The following is a 19759-nucleotide window of genomic DNA, read 5'->3' as shown; positions in this document are numbered from 1 at the left end:
TAGACTGTCTAGGATTTGCTTTAAAATAATACATTTGGGGAAGGAGTAATCAGTAGTAGTACAGATGAAATAAGATTGGCCATGTGTTGATAACTGCTGAAAGTAGGTGATGGGTACACTAAACAATTCACTCTGCTTCTGTATATGTTTGAACTTTTCCATAATAAAATATTTTAAGTATACCTGCATTAGTTTTCTATTTATGGTAACAAATTTGTATGGTGGGCTTCCCTGGTGGCGCAGTGGTTGAGAATCTGCCTGCCAATGCAGGGGACACGGGTTCGAGCCCTGGTCTGGGAAGAGCCCACATGCCACGGAGCAACTAGGCCCGTGAGCCACAACTACTGAGCCTGCGCGTCTGGAGCCTGTGCTCCACAACAAGAGAGGCCGCGATAGTGAGAGGCCCGCACACCGCGATGAAGAGTGGCCCACGCTTGCTGCAACTAGAGAAAGCCCTCGCACAGAAACGAAGACCCAACACAGCCAAAAATAAATAAATAAATAATTTGTATGGTAACAAATTACCACAAATCAGCAGCCTAAAACAACACACATTTTATTATCTCACAGTTTTTATGAGTCAGGAAGCAAGGCATGGTTTAACTGGGTTTTCTGCTCAGGGTCTCACAAGGCTTCAGTGAGTGTGTCAGCCAGACTATGTTCTCATCTGGAAGCTCTGGGGAAGAATCTGCTTCCAGCCTCATTCAGATTGTTGCAGAATTTATTTCCTAAGAGCTGTGCGAGGGATGCAGCTTTTTGCTGGCTGTTGGCTGGAGGACACCCTCGGTCCTAAAGACTGATAGCAGTTCTTTGCCACAAGGGCGTCCTCAGCACAGCTGCTTGCTTCTTCAAGGCCAGCAGAGGAATCTCTCACTCCAGTCTGCTAAATATTATATAATATGATGTAATCACAGGAGTGACCTCATCACCTTTGCTTCCATTCGTTAGGGACAGATCACACTGAAGGGGAGGGAATTTTATAAAGATGTGACTCAGTGGGGGTCCCCACAGGGTGAGTCCACCACAATGCCTGAAGAAGCAACTAAGGATAGATATATTAAATTTGTATATTCTCTTATGGAGAATTCTGCAATATTCAACACAGCTAAAATATATAATTAACATAGCTCCTGAAAACCCTGCGAAAATATGCACATTTTAAGCAGTTAACACATCTGACATCAAAGAAATTTGTTTAACATGTATAAACTAACCTGGTGAGCTTCATATCTGTAGAAAATTTTATAAAAGGTGTTGACTTTTCTATACTATGATTAGAAAAATGCACACAGCAAAAAAAAAAGTAGTTTTGAGAGAGTTTTAAATATATTTATATATATAAATGTACCAAATGCCATTGAATGGACTATGAATACATTATCTTAACAAAACTTAGATGAGTCTCTTAATCTTAAAAGATTAAGCATTTTTTAAAAGGAGAGAAAAAGAGAAAAGGAATAAAAAGAAAAATCAAAGATTCACCATTTATCTTAACTTGATTATGTCTTTTTTTAATTAATTTTTATTGGAGTGTAGTTGCTTTACAGTGTGTGTTAGTTTCTGCTGTACAGCAAAGTGAATCAGTTATACATATACATATATCCACTTTTATTTGGATTTCCTTCCCATTTAGGTCACCACGGAGCACTGAGTAGAGTTCCCTGTGCTATATCTTAACTTGATTATGTCTTAATAAAAAATTTTAACCCATGAGCCATAGAAGCATCCACTAAACATTTCTTAACACAAGCCACCAAAATCTTATTTCCAAATAAGGTCACATTCACAAGTATCCAGAATTAGGACTTAAAAGAATCTTTTTGGGGAGACACATTTCAACTAGGAATTCCCTCTTTTCTACATTCCAACTAGTGAGCTCCTCACAGAACGTTAATTGTAAGTTGCATGGTCCAGTGACCAAGATCAGAGTTCTGTTTAAGGTGGATTTGATCACTTGCCAAAGAGCAGGGGATTTTAATATCATTTTTAGATTTAAAAATAATGCTCATTAATAAAGTGAGATAATACAAAAGTATAAAAAGTGAAATATAAATATCTCCTACAATCTCAATCAAACCCCCCTGAGGTGAACACTCTTAACAGTTTGGTGTGTAAGCTTCCAGAATTTATATATATATTTATTTATTTATATTTATTTATTTATTTATTTATTTATTTATTTATATTTATATATATTCACAAAACTGTGATCATTAGTACAATAGGTAAAGGCTTAATCTCTAGAGCTTCTTAGTCTGAATCCTTGTTTTGCCTCTAGCTGTGTAACATTGGGCAATATATTAACTTTCTCAGTCTGAGTTTTCTTATTTAGAAAATAAAAGATGAAAAGAGTAGTACTTTATATAATGGTTTGGGAATTAAATGAACTATACGTGTGAAGTGCTTAAAACAGTGCCTGCCACATACTAAGTGCTTGATAAGTTATTATTTAATACTCTTCTGCAGCTGCAGCTTACTTTTTAAATATAACACTATATCTTAGAGATCATTTTTTATTGAAGTATAGTTGATTTACAATGCCATGTTAGTTTCAGGTGTACAGCACAGTGATTCAGTTATATATATATATATATTCTCTTTCAGATTCTTTTCCCTTACAGGTTATTACAAAGTATTGAGTACTCTGAGTATCATTAAATATAGTTGACTGTAGTTCCCTGTGCTATACAGTAGGTCTTTGTTGATTATCTATTTTACAAGTAGTAGTGTATACATGTTAATCCCAAACTCTTAATTTATCCCTCCCCACACTGTCCCCCTTGGTAACCATAAGTTTGTTTTCTATGTCTGTGAGTCTCTTTCTGTTTTGCAAATGAGTTAATTTGTGTCTTTTTTTTTTTTTAGATTGCACATATAAGCAATATCATATGATATTTGTCTTTGTCTGGCTTACTTCACTTAGTATGATAATCTCTAGATCTATCCATATTGCTGTAAATGGCATTATTTCATTCTTTTTTATGGCTGAGTAATATTCCATTATATATATATATATATATATATACCACACCTTCTTTATCCATTCCTCTGTCGATGGACATTTAGGTTGCTCCTGTGTCTTGGCTGTTGTAAATAGTGCTGCAGTAAACATTGGGGTGCATGTATCTTTTCAAATTACAGTTTTCTCCAGATGTAGAGGTCATTTTTAATATGGATAGAGTTGAAGACAAAAATAGCAACAAAGAACAAGAGCAATGAATAGAAAATGGTAACAAATATGGTAGATATTAATCCAGCTATATCAATAATCACTTTAAAAGTTAATGGCCTAGGACTTCCCTGGTGGTGCACTGGCTAAGAATCTGCCTGCCAATGCAGGGGGCATGGGTTCAAGCCCTGGTCCAGGAGGATCCCACATGCCGTGGAGCAACTAAGGCCATGTGCCACAACTACTGAGCCTGTGCTCTAGAGCCCACGAGCCACAACTACTGAGCCCACGCGCTGCAGCTACTGAAGTCCGCGCACCTAGAGCCTGTGCTCCGCAATAAAGAGAAGCCACCACAATGAGAAGCCCGCGCACCACAACGAAGAGTAGCCCCTGCTCACCGCAACTAGAGGAAGCCCGCACGCAGCAACGAAGACCCAACTCAGCCAAAAATAAATAAATAAATAAATTATAATAAAATTAAAAAGTTAATGGTCTAAATACACCAATTAAAAGAGATTGTCAAACGGGATCAAGAAGCTGTCATGAGAATGAGAAGACAAGCCGCAGACTGGGAGAAGATACTTGCAAAAGGCAAATCTGATAAGGACTATAACCCAAAATATACAAAGTACTCTTAAAACTCAACGATAAGAAAACAGACAACCCAATTTTTTAAATGGGCCAAATATTTGAATAGATACCTCACCAAAGAAGATATACAGATGGCAAATAAGCATATGAAAAGGCTCAACATCGTATGTCATTAGGGAATTGCAAATTATAGCAACAATGAAATACCCCTAACACACCTATTAGAATGGCCAAAATTCAAAACACTGACAACACCAAATGCTGACAAGGATGTGGAGCAATAGCAACTCTGATTCACTGCTGATGGGAATGCAAAATGGTATAGTCACTTTGGAAGACAATTTGGCAGTTACTTACAAAACTAACATACTCTTACCATATGATCCAGCAATAGTGCTCCTCGGTATTTACCCAAAGGAGTTGAAAATTATATCCACACAAAAACCTGTATGTGGATATTATAGCAGCTTTATCCATACTTGCAAAGACATGGCAGCAATCAAGATGTCTTTCCATAGGTGGATGGATAAACTACAGTACATCCAAACAATGGACTATTATTCAGCACTAAAAAGAAATGAGCTATTAAACCATGAACAGACATGGAGGAAACTTAAATGCATATTGCTAAGTGAAAGAAGCCAATCTGAAAACACTGCATACTGTATGACTCTAACTATATGGTATTCTGGAAAAGACAAAACTACGGAGACAGTAAAAAGACCAGTTTTTGCGAGGGCTCAGGGAAAAAGAAGTATGAATAGGTGGAGCACAGAGGATTTTAAGGGCAGTGAAACTGTTCTGTATGATACTGTAATGACAAAAACATGTCATTAGACGTTTGGCAAAATCCACTGAATGTACAATATTAACAGTGAACCCTAATGGAAACTATGGACTTTGTATGATAATGATGCATCAACATAGGGTCATCCATTGTGACAAATGGACCACTCAAGCACAGGATGGTGATAGTGAGGGCGGCCGTGCGTGTATGGGGGGTAAGGAGCATGCAGGAACTCTGTAATTTCCACTCAATTTTACCATGAACCTAAAACTGCTCTTTTAAAAAGTCTATTCAAATAAATACACAATTTAAATTCTTTAAAAATCCACTGCTGATTGAATACATTGATATATACCCTCTCCTGCCACCCCCCATTTTTTCTGCATGATTCAGGTAGGACAGTTTGAGGCTTAGTTGATTCCTTATGCTGAAATACAAGTGAGATGAGCCTTTGACACCTTTGTTCTAATTTGTACAACATATTACAATAGATTTCATTTATAGAAAATAAAATGTATATTATATTTCACTTCTGTATAGATGAAATACAATAAAAATCAAGAGGACAGCTCGATATCCGCACTGAAGAGTCAAGTAACTGATGTAAAATATGTTATGACCCAAAATATCGATAAAATTTTGGAAAGAGAAGAAAGATTGAATATCTTCACTGACAGAACAGATGATCTGCAAACAACTGTGAGTGTTACATGGCTGTCTTAATACCCAAACAGTGCTCTAAGTCATAGGATCATTGCCCTTGAGACAAACTGCCAAAAGCAAAAACATACTGGGACACTTGGTGAGATAATCCTATGTCACCAAATGATGGCTTTATCAAAAATTATTGAAGTGCAACTAAAATATTAAAAGAATAATTATAAAACAATCCAAATTTTAAAGCCCATTAAAGTAGAAAGTGGTTATTTGTGTAACAGAATGGTTTCTTACATTAAGAAACACACAGGTTAGTCAACAAATAAATTGCAAGGGAAAAAAAGGAGAGGGAAACTTACCAATAAAGGGACTTATAAGGTATATCAATTGCAATGTGTGATCCTTATTTGGATTTTGATTCAAACAAACTATAAAAGTGAAAATTTACAACTTCATGAGACAAATAGATATTTGAACTCTAGCTGGATATTAGATGAGGTTAAGGAATATAACTAATTTTTAGGTGTGATAATGGCATTGTGGTTATGTTTTTAAAAGAGTCATTACTTATTAGCGATACATACTAAAATGTTGACGGATGAAATTTTGTAACATCTGAGATTTGCTTCAAAATAGTTTGAGTGGGGGAGTAGAATGGTGTATAAATTAAACAAAATTGGCTATAACTTGACAATGGTTAAATCTGGTTGCTGAGTATACAGGGGTTCATTATACCATCCTGTCAACTTTTGTATGTGTCTGAAATTCTCTATTAGAAAATAGTTTTAAAACAATCACCAAGTGTTCACTAGTTCCTTTTGAGCATTTTTTTTGGCCACATCTCGCGACTTGTGGGATCTTAGTTCCCCAACCAGGGATCAAACCTGTGCCTCCTGCAGTGGAAGCTCGGAGTCCTAACCACTGGACTGCCAGGGAATTACCCCGCTTTGAGCATTTTATATTTTATTTTTACAGATCTTTTCTACAAACACAGCCACCATATAAAGCAAAGTATACACACTACTTTTTACTCATCAAGTTCTATTGATTCAACCTTCTAAATCTTTTTTGTTCTAAGCCTCATTTTTTTCACCTTTCAAAACAATTTACCAAGGTATTATTCACATATATTCATCCAGTTTAAGTGTGGAGTTTGACAAATTGTGGTAATTGTGTACAATTGTGTGACCACAATCAAGTTGCGGACTAGCTCTTCCATCCTAAAATCTGCCCTCCTTTGTAGTTTACTCTTCCCCAACCCTGACCCCAACCAACCACTAATCTGCTTTCTGTCACTATAGTGTTGTCTTTTCTACAACGTCATATGAATAGAATCATACAATACAGTCTTTTGTGTTTGACTTCTTTTACTTAATATGTTTTTTATATTCATGTTGTTGTGTGTTAATATGTTATTCCTTATCATTGCTAAATAGTATTCCACAGATAGCTAAATCTCTTTTAAACACACCTTCTGCCCATCCCAATGCCACTCACTGTCTCACTCCAAGATCAATTATCTCGTCTGACTATGGTAATTCCCAGATTTAATTGTTCTCCCTATTTTTGATTCTACTCTGCTCCAGTCATCCTCCATACCGACACTAGAGTAGTCTTTTAAAATGCAAGTATGAGCGTTATCTATAGCCTTTTTGAAACCCTCTAGTGGTGCCCCTTTGTCCAAGCAGGGTAGAGTCCAACCTCCCTAACTTAATGAGCTTTCTTCTGATTATACTGCCAGTCATATCACCCAGAGGTCATGTCTTGTAGTTTATAAATCTCAAAAAATATCAGACTATTTGTAGTTCTCCAAAATACCTGTTGCATTATTTCACACCTTTATGCATACTGTTCCCTCTTTTTCCTTCCCCTGGAAAACTTCTACTCATCCATCAAAACCCAACTCAAGAATCATCTCCTCATCCATTGCCCAGACTGAGTTTATGCCTGTCTCATCTATGCCATCCCTGCACCTTGTATTTATTGATCAATTAAACAAATATCTTTTGAAGATCTACTGTCTACCAGGCTCTATAATAGGCACTAAGAATAATAAGGATGAATATGATAGCCACAACCCCAGCAAACAAGCACTCAATGTTAGTTAAATCAAACACTACTTACTTAAACAAAGCAATCCTCTACATTGTTTTTATAGCAGGAAAAAGATGTCACATCAGTTTGTATAATCTACAAAGAAGAATTAATAAAGTAAATCATTGTCTAGCATTGCAGTTGTTGTCTTTATGAGAGTTATAACACAAGAGTTCAGATAAAACTGTCCAAGCCATTTAGATTCATTCATTGTTCATTAATAAACATTCTTTGGGGGCCTGTTATATACAGAATATTATGCTTGTCATCTTCAGGGATAAAAGAATGGAATAAGATACTTGCCACAGTTTAATCTACTGCAGGAGACATATTTGTATAAACCTAACTGCAATATAAAGTATGTGTTAAGTGTCATAATAGACGGATAAAGCATAACAGCCAAACAGTGGATAACTGATAGTATCTACATTTTTACAACGCATTTTGAAATTAGTCAGAAAATTCCTTACCTCATTCAACATTTATTTCAAGTATGTGAAAAAGGTTTTTTTTTAATATTCATTTATTTATTAGCTGCCTTGGGTCTTAGTTGCGCACACAGGATCTTTTGTTGTGGCGTGCAGGCTCTTTGCTGCGGTGCACGGGCGCACGGGCTCCAGAGCAAGCAGGCTCAGTAACTGTGGCGCGGGCTTAGTTGCCCTGGGGCATGTGGGATCTTAGTTCCCAGACCAGGGATTGAACCAGCGTCCTGTACATTGCAAGACGGATTCTTAACCACTGGACCACCAGGGAAGTCCCTATGAAAAAGTTTTGAGAATAATATATCTAATACCCTTGTAATCATCAGCCAGCTTTATCTGGACTTAATATTTTGCCACATTTGGTTTGGGCCTTTGTTTCTTAAAGAAATAAAATTATACATAAAATTTAAGTCCCCTGTGTACCTTTCCCAAGCCCATTCCACTCCCTCACCAGAAGAACCGCTATCGTGAATTTGATTTGAATCATTTGTATGCATGTTTTGATTCCTCTGCTATATATGTGTAGCTATATATGTATCTGTAGTATTGGTTTGCATTTTTAAACTTTGTATTTATGACATTATAATGAACCTATCCTTCTGCAACCTGAGTTTTTAGTTCAACATCATGTTTTTGAAATGTATTCATTTTGATACACTTAGCTCTAATTTATCAATTTAGCTACTGACAGCATATCATTACTATTTTAAGAAATACAGAAATACTTATCCTTTCCCCTTTTAATAAATATTAACGTAGATTCCAACTTCTTTATTATGAACAACACTGCACTGAACACCCTTGTACATGTCTTTTAGTACACATTTACAAAATGTTTCTAAGACAATGGTCTATAGAGTTTTTTGATCATGCATACTTATTCATAAAATATTCTTGAGAATGCATTTAAATATATATAAATTATATATATTCTTCGATAGTAATGTTATATATTAAAACATACTAATAGAAATTAAAAGAATGAGACAAAGATGAAATAAAATATTAAATAATTTTTCTTAAGAAAATTAAAACTGTCTAAGAAAAATTTTAATAATGTATTTTAATGATAGTGTGATTAAAAGTCAGATTTGATTACAAGTGACTATTTTTTAAGTCTCTAAATATGGCAGGTAGTGTTCAAACTAGAAGCAGAGATATATCCTCTTTGTCATTTTCTTGTTGTTTATCTTTGCCTTGTTAGTATAATTAACCCACATGTCTACTTTAGCTTAGTTAAAACTAAATAATATTACCCATGTATTACCCATAATTCACTTACCCATATAAATTGTAGGTATTGCAATACACTACAAGAGAGTGGACAAAGGGGTCCGCAGTGGCCAACTCTGCATCACTGTGGAATTTCCCCTCTACCCTCAAAACATCTTAACTTTCATGATTTACCATTTTACATCATACCTAGGGAAAATGTCAGTGCCTATCCATATGTTAAATTTTAAATATTTTCATTTCCTTCTTGTTTTTTAGATTAAAATGAACAAATAGATATGGTTCTAATATTATTTTCCTGCTCTCCAGTGGGTCATCTTTTACAACCCCCTGGGATGCTAGATCCCATTTTTGACCCACTGTTCTATAATATATACATAGAAATGGAATTGCTGGATCTTAAAATATGTGCACCTTTGAATTAGCCAAATGTTTCAAAATTGCTTTCCAAAGTGTCGTGCCAGTTTATACTCCCATCGGCGCTGTATGAGAGGCCCCGTCGCTCCACACTGTCTTTCCAAAACCTGAGATTATTAGATTATAACTTTTAACAATCTGGTAGGGGAAAGAAAGTAACTATTGTCTTGATTTGCATTTCCCTAATTTGGGATGACAGAGAGCAATTTTTGTTTATTAACCATTAGCGTTTCTTCTGTGAGTGGCCTGTTGATATCCTTTGCCCATTTTGCTAATGGGGTGCTTATCTTTTTTAATAATTTAGTATATATATATAAAATACTAATTTTATAACTATTAGAATAATGAATGAGTATATAATTCTTCATCCTAATACTTAGTTGTAGAAAGTGTAAATATGTTCTCCCAGTATGTGGATTGATTTTAACTTTGTGTATAGTGTCTTTTTTAGGACAGAAGTCTTTTCTCTTTACTATTTTTTTTATTGAAGTGTAGTTGATTTACACTGTTCTGTTAATTTCTGCTATACAGCAAAGTGATTCAGTTATACATATATAACTATATATACATTCTTTTTTTATATTCTTTTCCATTATGGTTTATCATAGGATATTGAATATAGTTCTCTGTGCTGTACAGTAGGACCTTGTTGTTTATCCATTCTATATATAAGAGCTTACATCTGCTAACCCCATCCTCCAATCCATCCCTTCCCAACCCCCTCCCCCTTGGCAACCACTGGTCTTTTCTCTATGCCCGTGAGTCTGTTTCATAGACTGGTTCATTTGTGTCATATTTTAGATTCCATATATAATGATATCATATGGTATTTGTCTTCCTCTTTCTGACTTACTTAGTATGATAATCTCTAGCTGCATCCATGTTGCTGCAGATGGCATTATTTCATTTCTTATGGCTGAGTAGTATTCCATTGTATATATGTACCACTTCTTCTTTATCCATTTATCAGGACAGATGTCTTTAACTTTCATGTAGGCAAATGTATCAGTCCTGTCCTTTATGCTTTCTGTGTCTTAAGAATGCCTTCCTTTCGCCAGGTTATAAAGATACTCTTATATTGTCTCCTAAAAGTTTTTATTTCTGCTTCTTAAACATGAACCTTTAAAACATCTGGAGTTTTATTTTTGCATAAAATATGAGGTAGGAATCAAATTCTATTATTTTCTGTATAAATAACCAGTTGCCCAAATGACCATTTATTAAATAGCTCAGACTTTCCCATTTGGTTTGTAATGCCAGCCTTGCCACATATAATGTTTTCATATGTAAACAATTTTCGTTCTTTTGATTCGTATGTATTATATTCTTCTGATCTACTTCTATTTCCTTGGGCCGGTACTACACCATTTTAGTTACTGTGGTTTTACGAGAAGTCTTAATATCTTACAGGGCAAGTTCGTCTACTTTCTCTTTTTTGGAAATTATGTTGGCAAGGCTTGCTTCTTTCTCTTTTGGGGAATTTTAGATTCTACATCTCAAGTTACACACACACACACACACAAATTGTTGGGATATTAGTTGGAATTACATTAATATGGGGAGAACTGACACCTTTAAAATACTGTTTTCCCTTCTCTGAACATGCTATGTTTCTTCATTTTTCTAAGTCTCTTTCAAAATCTTTCAGTAGAGTTTTATAATTTTTCCCCTAAGGGTCTTGTACAACTTTTCTGAGATTTATTTCTTGATATCTTACTGTTTTTGTTGCTATTGTATGTGGTATTTTTTAAACTACATTTTCAAAAAATTTTTGGTTAATAGGAACGCAGTCAATTTTTGCATACTGATTTTGTATCCCAAGTCTTGCTGAACTCTGTTATGGTAATATTGTTTGTTTGTGGACTTATTTGCATTTTCTACATAGAAATGCCATCATATATGAAAAATGACTGGATTTTTTTTATCCTTTCCAATATGTATTTTCTTTGCTTCCTTGTTCATGCCTCCCTCTCAAGTTAAAGGCAACTACCTTGAGGCCATTAGGCTTGGTTGGATAGGAAGCTTATACCCTTAATCTGATCTCTAATGCAGGGCACAATCTTTTTGTAATTGAGGTAAAATTCACATAACAAAAAATTAACATTTTAAAGTATACAATTCAGTGGCAATTGGTACATTCACGATGTTGTGTACCCACCACCTCCATCTAGTTCCAAAACATTTTATCACCCCAAAAATAAACTTCATGCCCATTAAGCAATTACTCCCCAGCCCCTAACAACCAATAACCTACTTTCTGTCTCTATGGATTTACCAATTCTGAGTATTTCATATAAATGAAATTATACAATCTGTTATCTTTTGTGTCTGGCTTCTTTCACTTAGCATGATGTTTTCGAGGGTCATCCATGTTGTAGCATGTATCAGTACTTAATTCCTTTTTGGCTGAATAATATTCCATTGTATAGATTTACAACTTGTTTATCCATTCATCAAATGATGGACATCTGTGTTGTTTCTGCCTTTTGGCTACTGTGAATAATGCTGCTATGAACATTTGTGTACAAGTTTTTGTTTGAATAGTTGTTTTCAATTCTTTTATGTATGTACATAGGAATGGAATTGCTGGATTATATGGTAATTCTATTTTAACTTTTTGAGGAATTTCCAAACTATTTTCCACTGTGGTTGAACCATTTTACCTTCCCACCAGTAATGTAAGAGGGTTCCAATTTCTCCACATCCTCTTCAACACTTGTTATTTTTCCTTTTTTTTTTTTTTTATTAAAGCCATCCTACCGGTGTGAAGTGGTATCTTACTTTGACTTGCATTTCAAGTCATTTGTCCATTTTTAATAGGTTTGGGGGGGGTTGTAATTGAGGAAGGGTAGAATCTTAATGGGCATCTGTCATTAAAAGGCCTTTTTAATCTAATGTCTTATTATTTGGGCCCCCAAACCATCAGCTCATCCAATGTTCCACATTTCTGCAGTCTCTCTATTCCTTTTCATTTCTTCTTGCAAACCAGCCAGTTGCTGCCTTGCTAAATGTAGCCAGTAACAAGAACTCACACTACCTTTCTATTTTCCAACCTTTTCTTCTAAAAGGACAGACTCAGTAGTATTTTGCCTGCTTTCCAAATTATCACAGGCAATAGTTTTAGCAAATATTTTACCCTGAAGAGCATTGGTCTTTATCTTTCCAGACTCTAATATCAGTTTCTTCTGTGCCTACCACCTGATGGCTAAGCCAGTGCTACATGTTTTAGAGTTCTGTATTGATAATAACAACATCTCATCCTACTACAATTTCACTATTAGAGAAACATTAGCTATACCAACATACCTCAAGTTTTCAGTGTTTTAACTCAACAGAGGTTAATTTCTCGGTTGTATAACAGTATAAGGCAGGCTTTCAGTGAGCAGACTTCCACAGGGTAATCCAGAAACCCAAGTTTTTTCCATTTTGTGACTCTGTCATTGCCTATGGCCCCTCAGAATCTTTCAATTTCAGGTGGCAGCTGGTTAAACAGGGAGTGGAAGAAGCACATTTGCTTTGAGCCAGTTCAGCCCAAAAGTGACACCCATCATTTCTACTCACAATCTATTGGTAGGAATTAGTCTTTTAGCTTTGCATAGGTACATGGGGTAGAGAGAGGACACAGCAAGGGGTGGGGTGAAGGGCCTGAGAAATGTGATCTGTGATTGGACAGTCTCTTGCCAGCAACAACTCTACATTATGGAAGGGGAACTCAAAGTCTTCAGTGGATAGCTGGCTGTCTTTATCATATCTGGAAGTTTATCACTAAAGGAAATTCTAAAGGAACTATATAGATAGTGGTAAAGGTGTAGGTAACACTAAATGAATATTGACTGCAATATAGGTGATGAGAAGTGGTTGGATTCTGGATATATTTTGAAGGTGGAGCGAATTAGACTTGCTGACAGATTGGCCATGAGGTGAGAGAGAGTCAAGGAAGACTCCAAAGCTCTGAGCCTAGTTAACAGGAAGGATGGAAATTGAGTAGTTTCATTGCTTTCCTCACGTGAGCCCGCTGTGAGCACTAAATCCTAAGCCCTGCCTGCATGGCAGAGGCCAACATCATCACCTTCCCAAATCCAGAGGAGCTGCACCATCAGTGCAACTTCTCACTGCTTTCCTAGGTTCCTGCACTTGGCCTTACTCTTACTTTCTTCCAATATCAGTTATGCATTTAAAAGTTTGCTTCTTATATTTTATCTAGCATTTCTGAGTAGTAATAGTGGCAGGGTTATAGGGTTACATAATCCACTATATCACTGGATCTATTACTTTATTAGATTATATCATGTTTCTTTCTTATCAGAAAAGAGGCAACATCTAAATCCCAGAAAGTTATAGCAAAAAAATTGAGATTTTTTTCACTTTACTGCCTTTCCTTCCAAACAAATCCCACTTTTATGTATATATTGTATTTTCATGATTACATGGGGAAAAATGACTTCCTCTTTGAAGCCAGTTGAGTAGAAGCAGCTCAATAAAAGATTAAATTTGGGACTTCCCTGGTGATTCAGTGGTTAAGACTCCCCACTTCCACTGCAGGGGCTGCCAGTTTGATTCCTGGTCCAGAAACTAAGATCCCACATGCCATGCGCAATGCAGCCAAAAAAATAAAATAAAATAAAGGAAAAAAAAATAAAGATGAAATTTAACTGAAATATTTTACAATTGTTCTCAGATTATTTTCACACAGATATCACATAATCATTCTCACTAAACCCTCTATTTTTGCCTAACTAAATTAATTTTCTCTCTCTTGATCTTTTTGTAAAAGACCCAACTATTCTTAAACAGCAGATTTGGCTTTTTAACAAAAAGTAGGCCAATAAGCTTTCTGTCAGTCTGCCTACAGATAAATATGGGTCATGGATTTTAACTTGCAGATTAAACATATACATTTATTTTGGTATCCTCTCAAAACGCCAATAAAATGATAGGTAAAAACAACAATTAGAGATTTTAATGTATAAACCACTAGGATATTTTAGAAAAAGAACAAGAGAAAAGAAATTTCAAAATTTTGGAACCTAGGAAAATGGGTTCTGAGTACTTAATAGCCTCATTAGAGCAGTAAAAGTTCGAAAAACAAGCTTATAGCAGAAGATATTAAGATGCCAAATGATCCAGGCCATAGAACCTTGGAAAGGATCATAAATTGGACACACATCGTACTTCTAAAAGGAGACACACGGTGCTTCTAAAAGCAGTATGGGTCTAGAAAGAAGAGATTGGGTATAATGTGTTTAAAAGGAACATTTTACCTGTAGAGCCCCTTCCCGACTTTTTACAGCCACAGTTTCCTCTCCTTACCCCTGACAAAGGATAATAAATTGTATTATCTAAAGACAAAAGACCTAAGAGATTCTAAACTCATTTACCAGGTGCAGTTAAGGCCAGAGTGACCATCATATTAAAATTAGGTGGACTAAGTAAAAATCTGCATCCTGAATAGGGTGACCATTCCCCAACCTCTCTCCCAGTCAGCTTCACCCAGGCAGGAGATTAGAGAAGTCCTCCCTAAGAAAACTCACGAGGCCAAGGAAAAAAGACCTACAGATACTGACCTACAGATATTGAGGCATTCCCCCAATGAAATAGTCAGGTTCATACCAGATTATCCTATAGTGAAGCCCACCAAATGATAGCCCTCACTCACTCATATGGAGTTTCCAATCATCATTTTAGATCATGAGATATTTGAGAAAAATCTCTATAATAAAAAAAAATCAAAGTAAACAGAAAAAAGGAACTCAGACAAAACAGATAATGCAGAAGCAAAAGAAAGCTTCATTTAAAAAAAAAGTCTCTCCGGGGGGAAGGATAAATTAGAAGTTTGGGGTTAACATGAACACACTACTATGTATAAAATAGATAACCAATAAGGACCTACTGTATAGCACAGGGAACTATACTCAATATTTTGTAATAACCTATAAGGGAAAAGAATATGAAAAGGAATATATATGTGTGTGTGTGTGTGTGTGTGTGTATGTGTATATATATATATATATATATACACACACACATATACATATATATATACACACACATATACATATGTATGTATATCTGAATCACTGTGCTGTACACCTGAAACTAACACAATATTGTAAATTATACTTCACTTAAAAAAAGCAAACAGGGCTTCCCTGGTGATGCAGTGGTTAAGAATCTGCCTGCCAATGCAGGGGACACAAGTTCGAGCCTCATTAGAGCAGTAAAAGCTGCTGGTCCGGGAAGATCCCACATGCCGCGGAGCAACTAAACCCATGCGCCACAACTACTGAGCCTGAGCTCTAGAGCCTGCAAGCCACAACTACTGAGCCCGTGTGCCTAGAGCCCGTGCTCCGCAACAAGAGAAGCCACCGCAACAAAGAGTAGCTCCCACCCACCACAACTAGAGACCCAATGCAGCCAAAAATAAATAAATAAATTTATTTAAAAAAAAAAAAACTCTCTAATGTCTTCGGAGAAATAATAGAAGACAATATTGTACAACCCTGAAACAAGAATGGAAAGCTATGTAAAAGCTTATTCATAGAACATAAAGATCTTTTGGAAGTTAAAACAACAGTAAAATTTAATTAAATAGAATGATTGTAATATAAAGTTGAGATATTCTCTCAGAGAGCAGAGCAAAAAGAGAGAGAAAAGACAGAGAATCAGTGTAAGAGATCCAACATATGAATAACAGGATTTTCAGAAAAAGAAAATGAAGGAATCAGAGGGGAGAAAATCAGATTAATACAAGAAAAAATCCTAGAACTAAATAACATGAATTTACAGATTCAATGAACAACAAAAGAGGATCATAGCAGGGCATGTAATCTCGAAAGTATAGAACGTTAAAAAGGAAGAGAAGATTCTGAAGGTTTTTAGAGAGAGAAAAAACAAAGACTTGGCAATTAGAATAACAGATTTTGCAAAAGCAATATACGGGTGCTAAACAAAAATGAAGGAATGCTTTTAAAATTCTGAAGGAAAATGATTTCCACATTAGACTTCTATACCCAAATTACCAAGGGTAGAATCAAGACATTTCTAGGCATGTAAATTCTCAGAAACATATCTCCCACTCACCCTTCCTAAGAAGTTTTCAGCAGAAATTTTTCACCAACAGAAGGAAATAAATCAAGAAAGGGAACGAAATGAGACTGAAAAAACAAAAGGCCCAGCACAAGAGAAGGGCATTCCCAGGATACTGGTGCAAAAAGATCTGAAGATTAAAGCTATAGGTATAGCAAACCTAGACCCCAACCAAACCACACTGGAGTAGATCAAAAGGCTCTGTGAGGAACTTCAAGATAAAGCAGAAGGATCCAACAGAGGAGCCATCAAAGGAAGGATATTTTCCAGCTCCTCTGGAAAGTTTGGGAATGAATTACTGGTTGGTAGATTAAAAACTAATAAATGAAAACATTTTAACTATCTACCTATTATTAGCTCTAGAGAAACCAAAAAGCTATACACTAAAGTCAATGTAGTCAAATATGCTCCATGTCTCAGGGAATAGTTACAAAGCTTTAATTAAACACAAATAGGAAAGGTATGTGTTTGGGGAAGGGGGGTTTGGAGGTATGGTAGGAGTTATATCCCCTTTTCTATAGTTGGAAACAGGAAAAATCAAGAAAAAAAAAATATATATGGGGCTTCCCTGGTGGCGCAGTGGTTGGGAGTCCGCCTGCCGATGCAGGGGACGCGGGTTCGTGCCCCGGATCGGGAAGATCCCAAATGCCGCGGAGCGGCTGGGTCCGTGGGCCATGGCCGCTGGGCCTGCGCGTCCGGAGCCTGTGCTCCGCGGCGGGAGAGGCCACAACAGTGAGAGGCCTGCGTGCCGCAAGGAAAAAATTAAAAATATATATACATAGTTTCTAGCAATACAGAGGAAAACAAACAGCAGGAAAAAATAAACAGCTAAATGAGGTGCATTCAACAAGTATTTACTGAGCACCCACTACATGTCAGACACTGTTTTAGGTCAGGGTTTCTCAGCCGTGGCACACTCTGGACTATCCTATGCATTGTAGGATATTCAACAGCATTCCTGGCTTCTATCCATTAGATGCCCAGTAGCACCCCTACAGTCATGACAGTCAAAAATGTCTCCTGATATCGCCAAACGTCCTCTGGAGGGCAAAATTATCCCCAGGAGAGAACCACTGTTCCAGGAAATAGAGATACAACAATTAACAAAACACACGAAAAAGAGCTGAAAGTGATTACCTCTGAAAAATAGGATCAGGGTGAAGAGGAGCAGGGCAGGAAAATGCAGTTTTTACTCATAAGCCTTATAGAATTCTGACTTTTCAAACTATATATACACGCTACATTAATAAAAGAGAATAAATAGTCTAAGAGAAAGATATAAAGTCCATTTATACCTTAATTCACTGTTTCTACACGAGGCAGTATAGTCATGCAATTCTAGATTTGAATTCCAGCTCCACCACTTACTCTGAGGCAAGCAACTTAAACCATTCTGAGCCTCATTTTCTTCAACACTATAAAACAGGAATATTCACCTAGGGTTATTATAAGTATTGCATACTATTATGCAAAAATACATATAATGCATGTCCTATAGTACCTGCATTTTAAGCATTCAATAAATTATAACATCTTGGAAAGTATATATAGTCAGTAGCTTCCATACACCAGATCCTTGAGAATAACCACCAGCATCTTGGATATATAAACCTGGGGCTCCCATAACTTGTCATACACTAGTCATGAGACCATCTGAGTGGCATACCAGGACTCATGCCATTTATAGCATGCACTGTAATCATGTACATACCTTGATTTTGTGCTTGGAAAATCACCATATATACTGAGAGTAAAAAAGCAGATCTGTTGCACGAAGAAAGATAACTGAAATATGTTAGAATTTTACTCATCCAGGTGGCAGATAGCAGAAATCCATGTAAGCATCAAGCAATTTATTTGTATCACGCTATAGGAAAAGCAGTTACATATATTTTAAAAATAAAAAGGAGTAGACCAAATGAAAACAATAAAGCTTACTTCAGGGGATGGGGGGAAGGATTTTACAATTTCGTGTGACCGTGTTTCATTTCTCTCCACTGCTCCTTGGATTCTTTCAATAATCTTAATAAAATTTAATAAAAGTGAGCTATTTTGTTTAGGTTAATTAAGATATGAAACTTTTTATATCGTACTTAACGAAGTCTATCTCATTATTCATCAAAATATTAATTATAATAATGGCATAATTTATTCTTATATCCAGTCTCGATATACTATATTCACTACCTCAGTTAATCCTCACAATCTGGGCTACTATGTGGCAGATACTACTATCCTCATTTAATAGATTTAGTCATTCATTTTTTCAACAAATACTATTATAATTGAACACCTGCTCTATGTTGTTCGCTGTTGGGAATATAGCAGTGAATGAAACAGACAAAAAATCCCTGCCTTCATAGAACTTACGTTCTCAACAAACAACAAGTAAGTAAAATGTACATATTGTTAGATAAGAGATAAGTACTTTGGAGAAAAATAATGCATTGAAGAAGAAGAGGGCTTCTGGAATGGAGATGGGGTAGCAATTTTAAATAGGGTTGTAGGGGATAGTGGAATTTAAGTAAAATCATGATATTAAGATGAGGAAACCAGTTCAGAGAGTTAGTAACTTATTCAAGGTCACAAAATTAATAAAGCCAATAGAAGTATAGCTGAACACAATAAAGAATCTTGGTGCATCATTTTATAACAGCTGCTCAGACTTATTGAGACTTTTTGTGATTGGTCAAACCCAAATTAAATCTGTTCTTCTAAATCGTTCTAATAAGTATTGTAGTGTGCACATTAATCCAGAAATGGAAAGAAAACATTAAATTTGTGTTTATTTTCATTTCAGGCCAAAGAATCCCAAAAAACAAGAAAGATTCTTGGGAGGATATGGTGGAAACACTTCAAAAAGATTATAGTCATCACCATGGCCATTCTCCTTTCAATCATCATCATTCTTTTAAGTACAAATGTAATACCAACTTGACCCTTCTCCCCATCCCCAGCAGGTACCAATAAATTGTTATATGTAATTAGAGTTCTACAACCAACAACTACAAAAGCCTTCTCTAGTGGTAGGAGGAATGGAGGAAAAGGGGGTTGGAAGTATTTCCTTGTCCCTTTAGTGTTCCTTGACTCGTCTTTGTACCTCTCCCATTTCTGTAATCCCATTTGTTTTTTTTTTTTTTTTACCACTGCTCCACTACTCTTCTCTTTGTTAATATTACAAGCACATACCCTGAAATCAGACTGCCAAGCTTCAACTCTCCACTCTGCCACATACCATATAGA

The 19759-nt window shown here is 35.9% G+C and overlaps 1 protein-coding gene across 1 annotated transcript in view; it reads left to right on the top strand.

The window, feature by feature from the left end:
• Positions 1-19454, top strand: part of LOC309821670 (uncharacterized protein) — a gene marked incomplete at its 3' end in the record, with an annotated part of 31241 nt that extends 11787 nt beyond the window's left edge. The window contains exons 5-6 of the mRNA XM_082653156.1: positions 5088-5246; positions 19317-19454. Of these exons, the coding sequence (XP_082509282.1) occupies positions 5088-5246; positions 19317-19454 (297 nt within the window). The remainder of the gene's footprint in view (positions 1-5087; positions 5247-19316) is intronic.
• Positions 19455-19759: the final 305 nt, after the last annotated feature.

Source organism: Grampus griseus, assembly GCF_964374135.1.
Source record: "Grampus griseus genome assembly, chromosome: 4".
NCBI classification, from domain to species: Eukaryota; Metazoa; Chordata; class Mammalia; order Artiodactyla; family Delphinidae; genus Grampus; species Grampus griseus.
Note: the sequence above shows the minus strand (reverse complement) of the source record. Positions and strands in the feature narration are given on the sequence as shown.